The 14913-nt window shown below is 44.7% G+C and overlaps 5 protein-coding genes across 5 annotated transcripts; 4 read left to right on the top strand and 1 right to left on the bottom strand.

The window, feature by feature from the left end:
• Positions 1 to 24: 24 nt before the first annotated feature.
• Positions 25 to 1078, bottom strand: V865_004916 (uncharacterized protein; the record flags this gene model as incomplete). The annotated part of the gene is made up of 3 exons (XM_066228691.1): positions 25 to 318; positions 441 to 733; positions 817 to 1078. The coding sequence occupies 3 exons, from the start codon at positions 1076 to 1078 to the stop codon at positions 25 to 27; spliced, it is 849 nt and encodes a 282-aa protein (XP_066084788.1).
• Positions 1079 to 2599: 1521 nt separating this feature from the next.
• On the top strand, positions 2600 to 4849 carry V865_004915 (uncharacterized protein; the record flags this gene model as incomplete). The annotated part of the gene is made up of 4 exons (XM_066228690.1): positions 2600 to 2655; positions 2726 to 3468; positions 3562 to 4649; positions 4721 to 4849. 4 exons carry the CDS (start codon positions 2600 to 2602, stop codon positions 4847 to 4849), a joined length of 2016 nt encoding a protein of 671 aa, XP_066084787.1.
• A 445-nt stretch (positions 4850 to 5294) lies between these two features.
• Positions 5295 to 10504, top strand: V865_004914 (protein CFT1; the record flags this gene model as incomplete). The annotated part of the gene is made up of 17 exons (XM_066228689.1): positions 5295 to 5600; positions 5741 to 5893; positions 5986 to 6209; positions 6306 to 7045; positions 7123 to 7286; positions 7344 to 7412; positions 7471 to 7632; positions 7686 to 8159; positions 8230 to 8571; positions 8640 to 8832; positions 8905 to 9131; positions 9202 to 9357; positions 9442 to 9588; positions 9658 to 9805; positions 9868 to 10005; positions 10085 to 10214; positions 10330 to 10504. 17 exons carry the CDS (start codon positions 5295 to 5297, stop codon positions 10502 to 10504), a joined length of 3948 nt encoding a protein of 1315 aa, XP_066084786.1.
• Positions 10505 to 10849: 345 nt separating this feature from the next.
• Positions 10850 to 11693, top strand: V865_004913 (uncharacterized protein; the record flags this gene model as incomplete). The annotated part of the gene is made up of 4 exons (XM_066228688.1): positions 10850 to 10935; positions 11049 to 11380; positions 11448 to 11531; positions 11599 to 11693. 4 exons carry the CDS (start codon positions 10850 to 10852, stop codon positions 11691 to 11693), a joined length of 597 nt encoding a protein of 198 aa, XP_066084785.1.
• A 1263-nt stretch (positions 11694 to 12956) lies between these two features.
• V865_004912 (uncharacterized protein) lies at positions 12957 to 14860 on the top strand (the record flags this gene model as incomplete). The annotated part of the gene is made up of 4 exons (XM_066228687.1): positions 12957 to 13079; positions 13137 to 13446; positions 13526 to 13918; positions 14022 to 14860. 4 exons carry the CDS (start codon positions 12957 to 12959, stop codon positions 14858 to 14860), a joined length of 1665 nt encoding a protein of 554 aa, XP_066084784.1.
• Positions 14861 to 14913: the final 53 nt, after the last annotated feature.

Raw genomic sequence — 14913 nt, 5'->3', positions numbered from 1 at the left:
CATTGTGTATTCAAGATAGATGATCTAATCATCTCTGTAAATAACATCTCGGACGCCCCGCTTGGCTCCAGGAAGAGGTTGTGGGTCAACGGGATCCTGAGTAGGAGGGATGGATCCGTTTATCCTATTTTGAGCTTGACAATCTGAAGTACAGTTGGAAGCACCCGCTCCCAGCTCGGTAGAGTCTTCTCCTAGTACACCACCTAATCGACCACCGGGAGCGACACTCCATTTGGTGGTTCGACCATCTTGGTAGGTCTTTGTGGCGACTTGAGGGGAGTCTTTACCTAATAACATCTTATGAGTCGAATCGGAAGACTAAAACACCCCAAAAATCAAGTGTCAGCGCCACGAACTTTTCTAAATACTGGATGTTGGTTGCTGTTGTCGAATCGTAAGAGAAGAAGGAGAGGGTAGAGCAAATGGGTTTGAAAACTCACTACACCGTTACTAAAGTTGATTTTACCCGTTACAGCATTTTTAAAGTAGAACAACTCAGGTCCCAGGGTATGTACGAAATCTACGTTATTGGCGAATTCAGTTTCCATCTGAAAGATACCACCTTGTGCACCATCTTTAGATTGGATTTTGAATTTCCCGGCACCAGTCTTGAAGATGATGTTGAAGCCGTCATCTCGAAGATCAAAATCTGTAATTGTGGTTCCCTTCAATTGTGCAGGGGATAATACTGGTGTTTTGGAAGAGAAAACGATAGTTGGTCGAGTCACCATACCTGCTCATGTCATCTCATATTTAGCCTATAGTCTAGTGACTAAAGAACGGCTCGGGTCTAGTTGGTGGGAAAAGAAGACTCACGTTGAGCATCAGGAGCTCCAGTGAGAGTATAATCTTTGACTTCGAGCGTAGCACAATCGATATCGTACCCTACATGTGCACCTCTGACTTGTATCAAGCCCGTACAAGCAGAGAGTTTATCGGGTCTGGCACTCTTCCCCGCGTCAGGGTTGTAGGTCTTGCCATTGATAGTGACAGCGAAGTCACCTGATCTAGCGGCTATCTTGGCGAATCCCGAAGTCGCGAGAGAAGCGAGAAGGATGAACGTAGCGGTCAATTGCATGATGTCGAGATAGGTAAAGGGTGGATTGGTTCTGTCTGGTCGGTGGATAGAATATGTGGTAGAGCGTTTGTTTAGCGCTGTCGAGAAGAAAGGAGGGGGAATGTAGATTTCCGCCATTCCCTAACATATATGCAACAAAAGACCTCAAGGTACAATATGGTTTCCTCATTGAGATGGTCACCCAAAATATATCCGACATTTCCACCAAGCATTGTGGCTTGTCCAGATGATCCGTGTCGATCTCTCGAACGCGTCTCTGGAAGTAGAAAATATAGGGGGAACGCCAAAAGATCTGCAATCGGTTCCAGGAACGATGAACAAGACACAAGGTCAAACATTGCGGAATGTAGTAAGAAAATAGAAAATGCCAAGAGATCTCTCGTTATCAAGCTTAAATACAAATACCGTCGTGACATACTGCTATTTGGATTGTCTCTTCGGATTCGACACTATTTCCTTGAGTACACATGCAAATCCGTGTCGTTATGTAGGTCCTTACGAAACATTGCATGTCCGTTAAAAAGGTACGAGTACAGGTCCTACCTGAGACATGCCATGTCGATCAGTTCCGTTCCGGCGCCGGTGATCTTCCAGCTCTCGTTCAACGCGTTCTAGCTACAGTAAATCATGTGCAATTGCTCAAGATCACTACTATAGAGTATGTCGGATTTCTCGAAGATTACCTGGAAGAGGTAGGTGCCTTTGGGTCAAATTTCCCTGTAATTAGTAGTATATTTATCCAGCCCCGCATTGAGATCTTGTATCTTGGGCAACATGAGGCGCCGAAACACCTTATGTACCTGAGGTCCATGTCCGAAGATAAAAACAATTGGGAGGCGAAGAGGGGTGGGGGGAGGTGGTCTCCTATAGCCTTCGAGTATGTCTTTTCTACCGCCGAAGGCTGTATCCATCATGCCGGTTGACAATGCAAGTATGCCGTGTCAGAGGATTGATGAACTGCGGCAGGCATTACAAATGATGAGTAGGTACAATATCTCATAAAGCATTGATCAGGTATCACTGTCTCAAAGATCTCATCACATCGCCAATCTGAGATCGTTGCCTTGCCATCAACCACTGAGATGGGGTTCTTTGCTTTCTCTCTTGCAGGACTCCGATGCCCTCACTCAGAACCATCCGCTCTAGGTTATTTATAAAATCGATGGTGGCATTTCTCACTAGATACCGAAACTTTAATCCCATGAAGTGATGGCTACGGTAATGTTATTGAGGCAAGTAAATGCCTACCCCGGTCCAGGACATTCAGCCCGTCACTGCTGGGAAGGCTATTAAGGTGCTGCCTGCAAGCAGTTAGCGCTGTGCATTGTCCTTGGTTGACACTTCTGTTCTTGGGGGTCACAGGTCACGTGATCTAGTCCAGTTCTCCCCTTTTAGCGCGTTTCAAGGACAGTCGCGTCTCTCAGTGCGTAGAACATCAGAACATCACTTTCACCTCCATTCTCAATCGTGGGTTGTACCGTTGTAGCCAGTATTGCAGCAGCAACAGTTATCAGACATATCATGGATGATTTCGTCAAGACCGGCATCGGGGCTGAGAAGACAGATGCAGTAATCAGGTGAGTATACATCCCACTGCTCAATAATCCCTTACTCGATCATATGCTCATGACCATCACGATCCAATAGAACTGTCGTAACCAAGCCAGTATGGCATCTCGTCCCCTTACCTCTGTCCCAGACCAACCCATCAGCATGTAAATCATTATCGATCGGAGGTCAGATCCCATCTTTACGATCATCTTGCCTCTCGGTTATATCCAAGAATCTTCATCTATACATTATCGACCAATTTCAGCCTATTCCCAAGGTGATCATTCAGAGGATCATCAGTAGGATAAGGAATGATAGAGTATATGAGGACATTTTTGAAAGGGGGTATACAAGTAGGAATCCCGATGAAGGTACCATATGGTGTCTATCAGCGTTGTTAGATCCACAATCGACAGATAATTTTGAACTGGCTTTACCACAAGATTCAATGCTACAATATCTTACACCCAACGACTTATCGAAATACCCCCAACATCCCTTAGTGGAATTACCAACACTATATAAAACACTAAACCCACATTCGACTGTATCGCTCCTAACGACATTGACATTAGATGGTATGGACGGTGTGGTGACTGATCAGAATATACAGTCGTTGAAATACTGTACGAACTTGACTGGATTGTGGATGAAAGCTTGTAAGATTACCGATACAGGTATCAAACTCTTGACTTCGTCCCTGGAATTACCGGGAGATAAGGGTGACGAGTCAGGAAGAGGGTTATGGAGATTGAGGAATTGGAGTCTGGGTGGATGTAGAGGTGTTAGTGATAGGTCGATGAAGAGTTTCGCTAGGTATCCTGGATTGGTTATGCTAGGTGAGTCTATCGAATACCTCCATTCCCTATGAATGCCATATCATCATGTGTTCCGAGAGAAACATATCGCTGATCAGTTGAAATGCATCGTAGACATACGAGATACGTCATGTACCACCTCCGCCATCGACATATTTAATCGTACTTGTCAGAATATCTTTCAAGGCTACAATCCAGATTTTCAACCATGTACGGAAGGACTATTAGATCTGTTCTATAGGAGCTATACGTCTTCAGAAATAATAGACAAATTATGTTTGACCCTAATCAAATTACCCGATAATACATCGAGCGACAAATCCCATATATCATTAAACATCATCCCTTCATTCCGACCTATCGAAGATAGATATCTACCCGAATCGTCCACCCATACACCCTCCAGGGAGGCATGGAAGAATGAATGGGATCCAGCTCAAAAGACTGTATACAGAGGAAATGGTGTTGGACAGATATACGGAACGAGCGTCAGTAGGGTCGCGGACGAAGTGGAGGATTTTAGGAAAAGGAGGAAAATCGCCATTGAGATGGAGGGCAAAGAGAGTGAATTAGATAGATACGCAAATATGAGCACGGTTGAGAAAAGGAAATCTACCAGACAGAAAAACAAGGAAGAGAAAGAATGGAGAGAAGCGCGATATCAATGGAAAACCAAAGATAAAGATGAGATCAAACCGAAACCCAAGATATATAAAGGAAGAGGGAAAAAGGGTGAGGCGGAAAGATCAAAATCGTTTGTAATGGGTACAAAAGGTGAACAGGTGTTAATTGATAAATCATCCAAAGATGACAAACGTCTGATGTTAGTTAGGATGGTCAATGATAATTGGGACAAATTAACATGGACTTTGAACGCTGGTTCTAGTGATATATCTCAACAAGTTAAGAACGTTGGATTTGGATTTGGGCTCGCTAAAACCTCGTTTAGTCAGAAGGTGAAAGCTACGAATTTAGTCGGAGAGTTACTGGGCACTACCATGTCGACTGTCACTTCAAGTCAGATATCGAACTCACAAGCTACACCATCGAATCCGTTTAGGTCGACACCTCTGAAGCAGATATCAAGTCAACCTCCAATATTGGTATCATCATCACCTATCAATGGCTTGTGGCAGACACCTCAATCACAGAGAGACAGAAACCCTTTCAAAATGCAATCTGTCAAATCGAATTCTATGGGTGTAAGACCACTATCATCGCCTGCTACCTCTCAATCATTAAAGCCTCTTGCTCGATCAACATTACCGAATAGCAGTCCATTCTCGTTCTCGCAAAATTCTCGAATAGTACGAGGAAACGAACGTTCGATGGTTCAGGATCTGGGGTAGAGGCGAAAAGAGGTGGTATGAAGATGGTCTCAGTAGGTTCTCAGAAGAAATAGGAAACATTGGAAATACACATGTACAAAGTAGAATAAGATTCTTATCGGTTGTATACCTACATAGATTCCCTATCACTGTTGTACTCGCCTTTTCCGTCTTGCATACATCTCCCATAGTACTCGATGCATGCATGATTCGCTTTTGCAGCTTGATAACCCGATACTACTGGATCTTTTTGTGTTACGTAATTTGTGGCCGCTGTAACTAACTTTCGGTTAGTTAACCCTCCTACTATTTGGGATCTCGAACGAAATAACACTCTCTGAACAAGCAAGTGTCTCTGCGTAGATACATAACATCTTTCTACCTCAGTCTGTGTATCAAGCTCGCCAAACCCAGAGATCACGCAATCAGAGGGTTACCGCTGTGATCAACTCGTCGTGTTCCTGACCTGGACACTGCATTATTCTCATCCTGTCCGGGAGTGTGATCGGCTAGCTCAAAATGCACGCATTCCACCAAACCCTCCTTCCCCCTTCTTCAATCCACCATTCGTTGTTCCTATCGAACTTCACCCCATCTACGATCTACCCTCTGCCCAAACCGGTCAACGACACCGTACCAGATGCCAAGGTGATAGGGAATCTGATCGTAGCTGGAGGAGAGAACTTGAGGGTATTCGAAATCAGAGAATTCCAGCAATACCCGAATATAGAACAAATACAAAATGGCAATGCGGAAGGGGACGAGGAGATGGAAGAAGGTGAAGAGAGGCTGGGTGATGGATTCTTCGATGATGGTCATTCAAAGGTACGTCGTTTATAACCCTCATTCCATCCTCTACCCTATCCTATCTTATCCTTTCTTACACCTTCAGACGTCTTTATGGTAGGACCATGGGGATCGATCATGCTGATTTTGACATTGTTTATTGCGTGGTATGATCGTAGAGAGATCCCGTTAAATTGGAAACACGAAGGAAATTACACTTGTTAGCTCAGTATGAGCTGAATGGGACTATAACTGGGTTATCTGCTTTGAGAACGATAGAAAGCAGTGTAGATGGGTTGGATAGGTTGTTGGTATCGTTCGAACATGCCAAGGTAAGTTAAGACAAATCTTATCATAGTTTTCGAAACCTGCTCAATCTTTCCCCCACGGAACATCACTGACGTTATCCTCTGTCTCATATCAGATGGCCCTCCTCGAATGGTCAAGAGGCTCAATATCAACAGTTTCCTTGCACACTTACGAAAGATGCTCTCAGATGATATCAGGGGATTTACAGACTTACGTGCCGATGTTAAGGACGGACCCCCTATCTAGATTGGCAGTTCTTAGTCTGCCAGAAGATAGTCTGGCGGTACTGCCGGTCTTGCAAGAACAGTCGGAATTGGACTTGATAGAAGGGTATGCTCGGTAAGTAAACTCCACGAAAGGATTTCATCCGAGATGCCATTCACTCTAGATCTAAGTGATATAATCTTTTATACTTAATTAAAACTTGTACCCCAGTGACGTTCCGTACTCCCCTTCGTTTGTCTTATCCCTCTCCGATGTCTCGCCGAAACTCAAAAACTTGCAAGATCTCCTGTTCCTTCCAGGATTCCACTCGCCTACGCTTGCCCTCCTCTACTCTCCATTACATACCTGGTCAGGAAGGTATCAATCCATCAAAGATAACTTCTGTCTCGAAATTCGTACTATCGATCTCAGTTCCGGTGGAACTTACCCTCTGCTCACATCGGTAACCGGACTACCTAGTGATTCGCTATATCTCGTAGCGTGTCCGGCTCAACTTGGAGGTGTGATATTAGTAACTTCGACAGGTCTAGTACATATCGACCAATCGGGACGTGTGGTCGGTACGTCGGTGAATGCATGGTGGAGCTACGCGACAGCCCTCAAATCAGATCACCAATCTGAATCTAGGAAACTATCACTGGAAGGATCTAAATGCTTGTTCGTGAATGAAAGAGATATGTTGTTGATCTTGCAGAATGGTGATACACACCAAGTTAGATTCGAGATGGATGGCAGGAATGTTGGACAGATTAAAATTGATGAATCGTCGAGTACGGTCCCGCCGCCCTCGAGTGTGGTCATAGCGGGCGATAAAGCGTTGTTTGTTGGTAGTGCAGAAGGTGATTCCCTCTTGGGTAAGATCAATGAGGATAGAGAAGTTTTGTTGAATGGCGATCAGAGCGTGAAGAAAGAGGAAGTGAAAGATGATATGGACGTTGATTGGGATGAAGGTATGTGATCAGTCCATCTGACGGTCCTATCCATTCATTGGCTAATACATTCTGACGCCGATACACACTTCACTCAGACCTCTACGGCGATATGAACGATCCTTCGAATGCTGGGCTAGCGAATGGTCATCAGAAAGAGAACACTGGACCTGCTAAGATATCCGTATCCACCTATGACGTACTGGAAGGTGTAGGCAAGATCATGGATATCGAGTTTGGGATAGCAGCGACGGATCAAGGGGTAGGATGCGCCAGTCTTCATCATCTATATGTCTCAGCTGATATAGAATGTGATCAGACTCGGACATATCCTCAGCTCGTGGCGATAAGTGGTGGAAGCAAGAAATCTACTTTGAATGTATTCAGAGTAAGCGATATTATTCTTCACCGCCAGCTCATATACTCATAAACGTGATTTACCCTAGCGTGGTATCCCCATCACCAAACGACGTCGATTCAATGAGTTATCGTCCTCAGAAGCGGTGTGGTTCCTTCCGATTGATCGACCTTCAGCCCAAAAGTTCAAGGATATACCGGATTCAGAACGTACAACAATGTTATTCAGCACGGAACGGAATGCTACACGAGTAAGCTTACTGTTGGCGACATTTACGCTCCAAAACTAACTTGGTACTTGTAGATTTTTGCATTGTCGAACAAAGCCAATCCTGAACAGATTGGTAGAATAGACGGTCAAACAATCGAAACACTCAATGCAGCAGATGCCAACCAGGTCAATGGACAAGCTTCGACATCTCGATCAAATGCTATCAAACAAGGTCAACAATCACGAATGCAATTGACCCAACAACAGATCAAGCGACTTCAAGAGCAAGAACCAGCAATTTCAGTCGACGCTCCAAGTATGGAAACCGCCATGAATGCTTCTAAGGGTACACAGTGGTTGTCCCTCCTGACCGATAGAGGGGAACTACAGATACGCTCACTGCCTGACCTGAAGATAGTGCTTCAGTCTGATGGCTTGGGATCATCTGCGCCCACTTTCACCGATGATTTAGTCGATGGAGTGTTGAAGGACGAAGAGATAGAGGACGAGGTCAAGCAAATGGTCTTTTGTCCCGTTGGTAAGGGAAATGTCCGACCTCATCTATTGGTAAGCGTTTGTGATCTATTCATGTAGAACGCGCGACCGATCAAGCTTACGGTTCACCGATTTAATGCAGGCACTGCATCAATCCGGACGATTGAATGCATATGAAGCTCAACCTAGATTCACGGTAGATTCGTCGAGTCAAACTCGACGTTCATTGGCTGTCAGATTCCGCAAAGTACACACTCAACTATTACCTATCTCAGGTGGATCAACCAAATTGCCTTATACGATCATACCATTCAACGAAATTGAGGGTATAACCGGTGCTTTTATTACGGGAGAGAAGCCTCATTGGATTGTATCGAGTGATGCCCATCCGCTGAGAACATATGCGTTGAAACAAGCTGCAATGTCTTTTGGTAAGACTACTCATCTGGGTGGGAAAGGTGAATACTTCATTAGGATCGAAGATGTGAGTTTATGCTTCTGAATTTGGTTGATAATAGAATTACAAGCTGACATCCGATGGACAATTTGTAGGGCTCTTTCATTTGTTATCTCCCACCTACCTTGAATACGGACTTCGCGATTCCATGTGATCGGTATGATATGGATAGAGTGTATACATCCATTGCATTTGATCCTACTTCCGCTCAGTACGTTGGTGCTGCAAGTATAACAGTACCTTTCCAAGCGTATGATGAAGAGGGTGAGATACAGATAGGTCCTGAAGGTGGGTGAAGGTTTCCTTCCAACAGTGATTCTTACAATACCGCGTGACTGACGTAAGAGATATTGTCTACAGGTGAAAATCTCATACCTCCTACCAATCAACGATCCACTCTGGAGCTTTTTTCACAGGGCTCTGACCCATGGCGAGTCATCGATGGATACGATTTTGACCAGAACGAGGAAGTGCTTTGTCTCGAAAGCGTCACTCTCGAATCTCCTGGTGGAGACGGTGGCTTCAGGGATTTCATAGCTGTTGGAACTGGATTCAATTTTGGTGAAGATAGAGCTACAAGAGGTAATGTGAGTTGATCATTCCCCGGACCTTCCTCATTGAAGGATATATGTTGATGTCTGCGGCTTTTATAATCAGACTTACATATTCGAAATTGTGGAAACCGTCGGGAAAGCTGGTAAAGCCGCTGGATCAGGTTGGATCTTGAAGTTGAGGGCGAAAGATCCAGCTAGAAATCCAGTATCGGCAATAAGTCACATTAATGGTTATCTGCTGAACTCGAATGGTCCGAAGGTGAGTCGGATGTCCACATCTGACACGTTATACGGTGGTGGGAATTGGCTAATGGCTCATGCGTACCATGCTGGGTTTGGGTAGATATACGTGAAAGGTTTCGACGATGATCAGCAACTCATGGGTCTCGCCTTTTTAGATGTACAGATCTACGCTACCAGTATCAAAGTTTTCAAGAACTTTATACTGGTCAGTGATCTGTATAAGAGTTTCTGGTTTGTATCGTTACAGGTAAGTCAATTGTCCATCGACCCTGTTCCTACGCACCGGCAGTTGACCGATCTTCTGTTTACTTCACAGGAGGACCCATATAAACTCACGACGATCAGTAAAGACCTGCAGCCTGTCTCACCTGTCGTGACTGATTTCCTTGTCCATGAGGGACAGTTAACATTCATCTCGAACGATAGAGAGGGGAATATGAGAATGCTAGATTTCGATCCTACTGGTGAGCTGACTGTAATCGCCTCTTTTCACTCTGACTGATTAGCTGACTTTCGATTTTGTTAGATCCCGATTCGCTGAATGGAGAAAGGGTATTGCTCAGAACAGAATATCATACGGGTGCTCCTGTGACTACTTCCAAGGTCATCGCTAGACGTAAGACTGCTGAAGAGGAGTATGCACCGCAGACGCAGATCATTTATGGTAAGTGTAACCTCAGGGGTTGTATGCTAGAGCCATGTTATAGAAAGCATAAACTGAAATTGGATGCTTGACATTATAGCCACAGCAGATGGAGCTTTGACGACATTGGTATCCGTCAAGCCGGCGCGATTTAAGCGATTACAGCTGGTGTCGGATCAATTGGTCAGGAATGCTCAGCATGTAGCTGGATTGAACCCCAAGGCTTTCAGGTGAGTACACATTTTCACCGCATATCCATAAAAAGTCTCTAGAACGAGAAAACACCTTTCTATCTATTTGTGTGGAGTTCAGCAAGTTGACTTCTACGCCCTGATGAACTCGCAGAACCGTCCAAAATGACCTCTTACCCAAACCATTATCAAAAGGTATCTTAGATGGTACACTCCTATCTCACTTCGCACTTCAGCCGTTGAATAGACAGAAGGAAATGATGAGACAGATTGGTACGGATGCTGTCACTGTTGCTAGTGATATAGCTGCTTTGGGAGGGTTTTGGTAGATGCAAAATGCGAATGCAAATCGATAGCTTTCGGGACATACAGTATCGTCTCATCAGGTTTTTCGAGCCGAATTCCAATGAAGTCGCTCGTGCAAAGCTCCAGAGGTCAGCTCAAATAGTCCAAGATCTTGTGGCCGGACTGCAAGAACCCATCGTTATGAGCTCTCCCTTGTCAACAAGCTATGAATGGATGTCCACTTGATTTCTCGGTCCTTGATGCTAGAGTGGCTTTAGATAAGTAGTAACATACTGTATCTCGTGATGTTTTCATACGGTACGGTAAATCCTATCATCCCGTTCTTCTCCTGCTACGAATTTCCAGAATCGACCCATAGTCCAAACACAATGTCACAGATGAGCAGCAAGACTAATATTGGATACTCGATGCGAGGATCGGAATCGTATCGTAAGGGAGCAAGAGAGAGAGGAGGGTGAGCCCTTCTGGACAGTACATAGACCTCATTCCCATAGCACTAGGTGTCCATAAGTGAAATGCTGAACTGGAAGGACAATTGAACTAATTCTATGTTACTTCAACCATCAGGTCGATAATTGCTTTAGGGCAATTCCACCATTCATCAATCTGCGAGCCATCCGATTCAGCTTTGACTATCACTTTGGACCCATCACTGAAATGTCAAAATAAATCACATGGTACTTCCGACCACAAGGATGTAACTCGAATACATGAATATACAGATAACTGTAGGATGATCGAACAAGGTAGGGGTAATACCACCTCGATTCCGATCGGATATGATTCTCATCGATTATCTCTAAGAAGGGTCGAGCTCACTGAATTTATGAGAAAAATACCAGGAGATAGCTCATCAAGACCATCGCAACAACGGAGATCATGGATTCCAAGGACAGAATGTGAGTTTTCGCCATTAATGTTGATTGCCAAGTCCTCAACAGCTGAATTCCGGAGAATAATCGTTAGTGAAAGAGATGTTTTATTCTCATCTAAAATCGGAAATGAGTGGTACTCAGGACGCTACAGGTGAAATACAGAGTAAAGTTGCCGGTGAGTGAGAATCAATCAGTCATGCAATCCCTCGTTCAATTTAAGACACACATGCTTTATCATCTAGATGTGCGACGCAAGTTGGAGACTGAGCCGATCTTGGACAATTGGGAGGAGGGATGTCCCTCGGGAGATGAAAAGGTACATGAAGTTAGGAGATAGGAAGACTGAATTATACCAGCAGACCGTGGTAGGAGGAGAATAGTTTGATGAGTTGGTATGGTCATCGACCTGAAAGTGATATAGCATATCAGAGATGATTGTTCCTTTCAAATGACGAATTTGCAGATATCAGCTGTGGCAGGAATAGGCCTCCTTTCTCCTTGCCTTTGTGTATCAAGAATGTTGCACAAGGCCATTCGTAAGTCCAGATCGGAGCACGATGTCATCGGTAGGCGCTCTACGTGTAAGGAGATGAGGGATCCTTTGTTTCGCAACAAGCTACTAACGACACTACACATCTACATGGAATTTTGTGGCGACCAGAATACAAAAAGTTGTGAGTCGGCTTATCATCGTGTAACATGGTAATCGCATAAAAGCTCACGATGAGTGTACTCTGTGGCACTGCAGTCATGGCAAGCTTCCGTTATCAATGACCGACATTTGTAAATGCCCTGACTGTCCCACAGCTGGCACCCAATCGGTCGCTGTAGACAATGAATTTCATTTCGATCATGTAACCAGAGGAAGCTCGATGAATACAGGATCCTTCATGCACAACAACAGTTGTCATTTCAGGACCAAAGACTGTGAAGAGTGCACAGAGAAAGATAAGCATCAGATACCGAAAATGAGGTATACGGAAGTTCAAGCTAAGTATACTACTGGCTCCAGTCGAACAGCTGCAAATGCATTGAAGAGAAGTGAGTTCGGTTCTACTCGATGAGATGTGTCATCTTAATCGAGGATGCTAACACACAATCATGCTCTATATTGGAATTACCAATTACCAATACTCTACTTTAGTCTTCAATCATCAATTTCATCCGGCTTTCACCAAGCATCTTGGATCTAAGCTGACGGGAACATCAAGTATCGCCCAAGCTTACCCTGCAGAGGCAGCGGATAACAGTGCTACCAAGGTATGAAGGAATTCTAGCGCTTCCGTCAGGAGATCATTCAATGCCGCCTGGATTGATTTTGAAAGATGTACTCGTCACATGCATTCATCACCTGCAGAGATACATGCGGGATAGTATCTAGTCCAGGATGTGGCATATACACATCCTTTGAGACGATAGGGTTTCGGTGACGGGGCGGATGCTGTAATGCGGGGTAGACCGCTTCGACACGTCCACCTGGTACCTCAGTACTCGTACTCGTCATCACATCCACAACCTACTAAGGTTACTACAGTGGATGTATATATTCACCATCGCATATCGTATCGTGGATCACTAACAGTATCAGCTGGACCCCATCATGTCATTGAGCTCATCACAGCAAGATGCTCTTCAGCAGCTCCTAGCAGTGACCGCTTCCTCCACGCCGGCGCAAAAGGAAAGAGACGAGAGGTTGTTAAGAGAAAACGGATGGAATGTGCAGGTGAGTATATCGTCTGTCCTTGTCTTTCTTCATGACTTACTCATTTCTCCGTTATAGGCAACGGTCGAACAGATATTCTCACTTGGCAGCTCAGCAGCCGATGTACCCAACGACGCCACTTCATCTTCCACCCGTTCCTCTCTTAGCGGATCAGGCTCTAGACCGATAACATCGAGATTGGAAGTGGAAGATCATCCGCTTTTACCTAGGCAGCCAGTGGGTACGAGGCGACTGTCTGGGTCTCAGAGATCACCCAGATCTCCCGGCGGACCCGGTACGTCCGGTGTAGGGTTGGGCTTATGGGGTCTAGTCATTTGGCCTGTATCTATCGTTTGGGGTATAGTAGGTGGTATATGGTATTTCATAAGTAAGTGAAGTCTTCTTCCTCTTTAGTCGGAATATCCCGTGTAGAGGTCTGGTCCTTATTTGTTATCTCACTTGATCAGTTCGTACCTTCGTACCATTATCATTATTACCTCGACTCCCTTCCTTCCTTCTCCCACCCTCTCAACCTTCTTCCTCATCTTCGGGCAACCTCAGACCAGCTCAAGATCCCACGACGACGAGTCTAAGGTTCATCAGAGACCTGGAGACATACACTCGATGCTCGTCTTCTCAAGGTAATCTACCCGACTTCTACATCGGTCCATACAGGGAATTCGTCCAACATCTCAGGAAGGAAGGCAAATTAGGCTTGGTAGTGATCGTTAGCGGCGAACATGAGAATGACGAGGAGTTTAAGAAGGACGTATTGACCGATGAAGAGTTTGTGAGAACTTTGAAAGAGAAGGATATAGCAGTCTGGGGTGCGGATCTAAGTAGTAGAGAGGGATATCAGGGTGAGTGACACACATGCTTCTATCCCCACTTTCGTTCTGATCCAGTAACGACTCGACGATGATCACGAAACGTATTGCTAATAGAGTGTATATCTTCTCATAGTCGCCCAAACCCTCCTTCTCACTACCTACCCCTCTTTGACCTTCCTGTCTCTCTTACCAGTCCCTAACTCCTCTACACCCAAACTTACCATCCTTACTTCCCTGAGCGGCTCTCCTTCAACCACCACCAGCACATCCAATATCCTTCAAACATTGACCACCACAATCTTACCGAGAGTGACACCGTTCCTCAATCGACTCAAGAGGGAGAGATTAACATTAGAAGAAGCCAGACATCTTCGTGCAGAGCAAGATAGGGCATTCAAAGAGGCCGAAAGAAGGGATAGGGAAAAGATGGAATTACAAAAACAGAAAGAGGAATTGGAGAAAATAAAACTACAAAGGATTCAACGTGAAAAAGAAGACAAAGCGAAATATAAAGAGAACCAAAAGATATGGAGAAAATACGCTAAAAGGCATTTGTTGCCTTCTATTTTGTCTGCCTCCGCTGGGGATGGTACAGTGAAAGTAGCTATAAGGACACCATTATCTTCTGAAAGACATATAAAGAATTTCAAAGTTTCCAATTCAACTTTGGACTTGTTCGTCTTTATCGAAACGCTTTTAGTCGATGATGACGACGACCAGGTAGTTGATCAACCTCCAAAAGGATTCGAAGATGATAAGTTGGAGAATATCAATTGGGAATTCGATATCATTACTTCTTTCCCTAGGAAAGAGATCGAACCTACTACAGTGAATGGCGAAGAATTCTGGAAGATCATCAAGAATGCCGGGGGAGTTTTGTTCGTGGAGAGAAAGAATGGTAGTTCGTGGGGAATGAAGGAAGGTGAACAAGGGGATGGCGAAGAGAGTGATGAAGAGGAGATCATCGATTAATGTTAAATCAGTTATACTTGATTTCTGATTTTCACTGCTAATTGCGTTACGGC

This window comes from Kwoniella europaea, chromosome 1 (genome assembly GCF_036810445.1).
Source record: "Kwoniella europaea PYCC6329 chromosome 1, complete sequence".
NCBI classification, from domain to species: domain Eukaryota; kingdom Fungi; phylum Basidiomycota; class Tremellomycetes; order Tremellales; family Cryptococcaceae; genus Kwoniella; species Kwoniella europaea.
The sequence above is the reverse complement of the archived record's forward strand: the minus strand, read 5'-3'. Positions and strand labels throughout refer to the sequence as shown.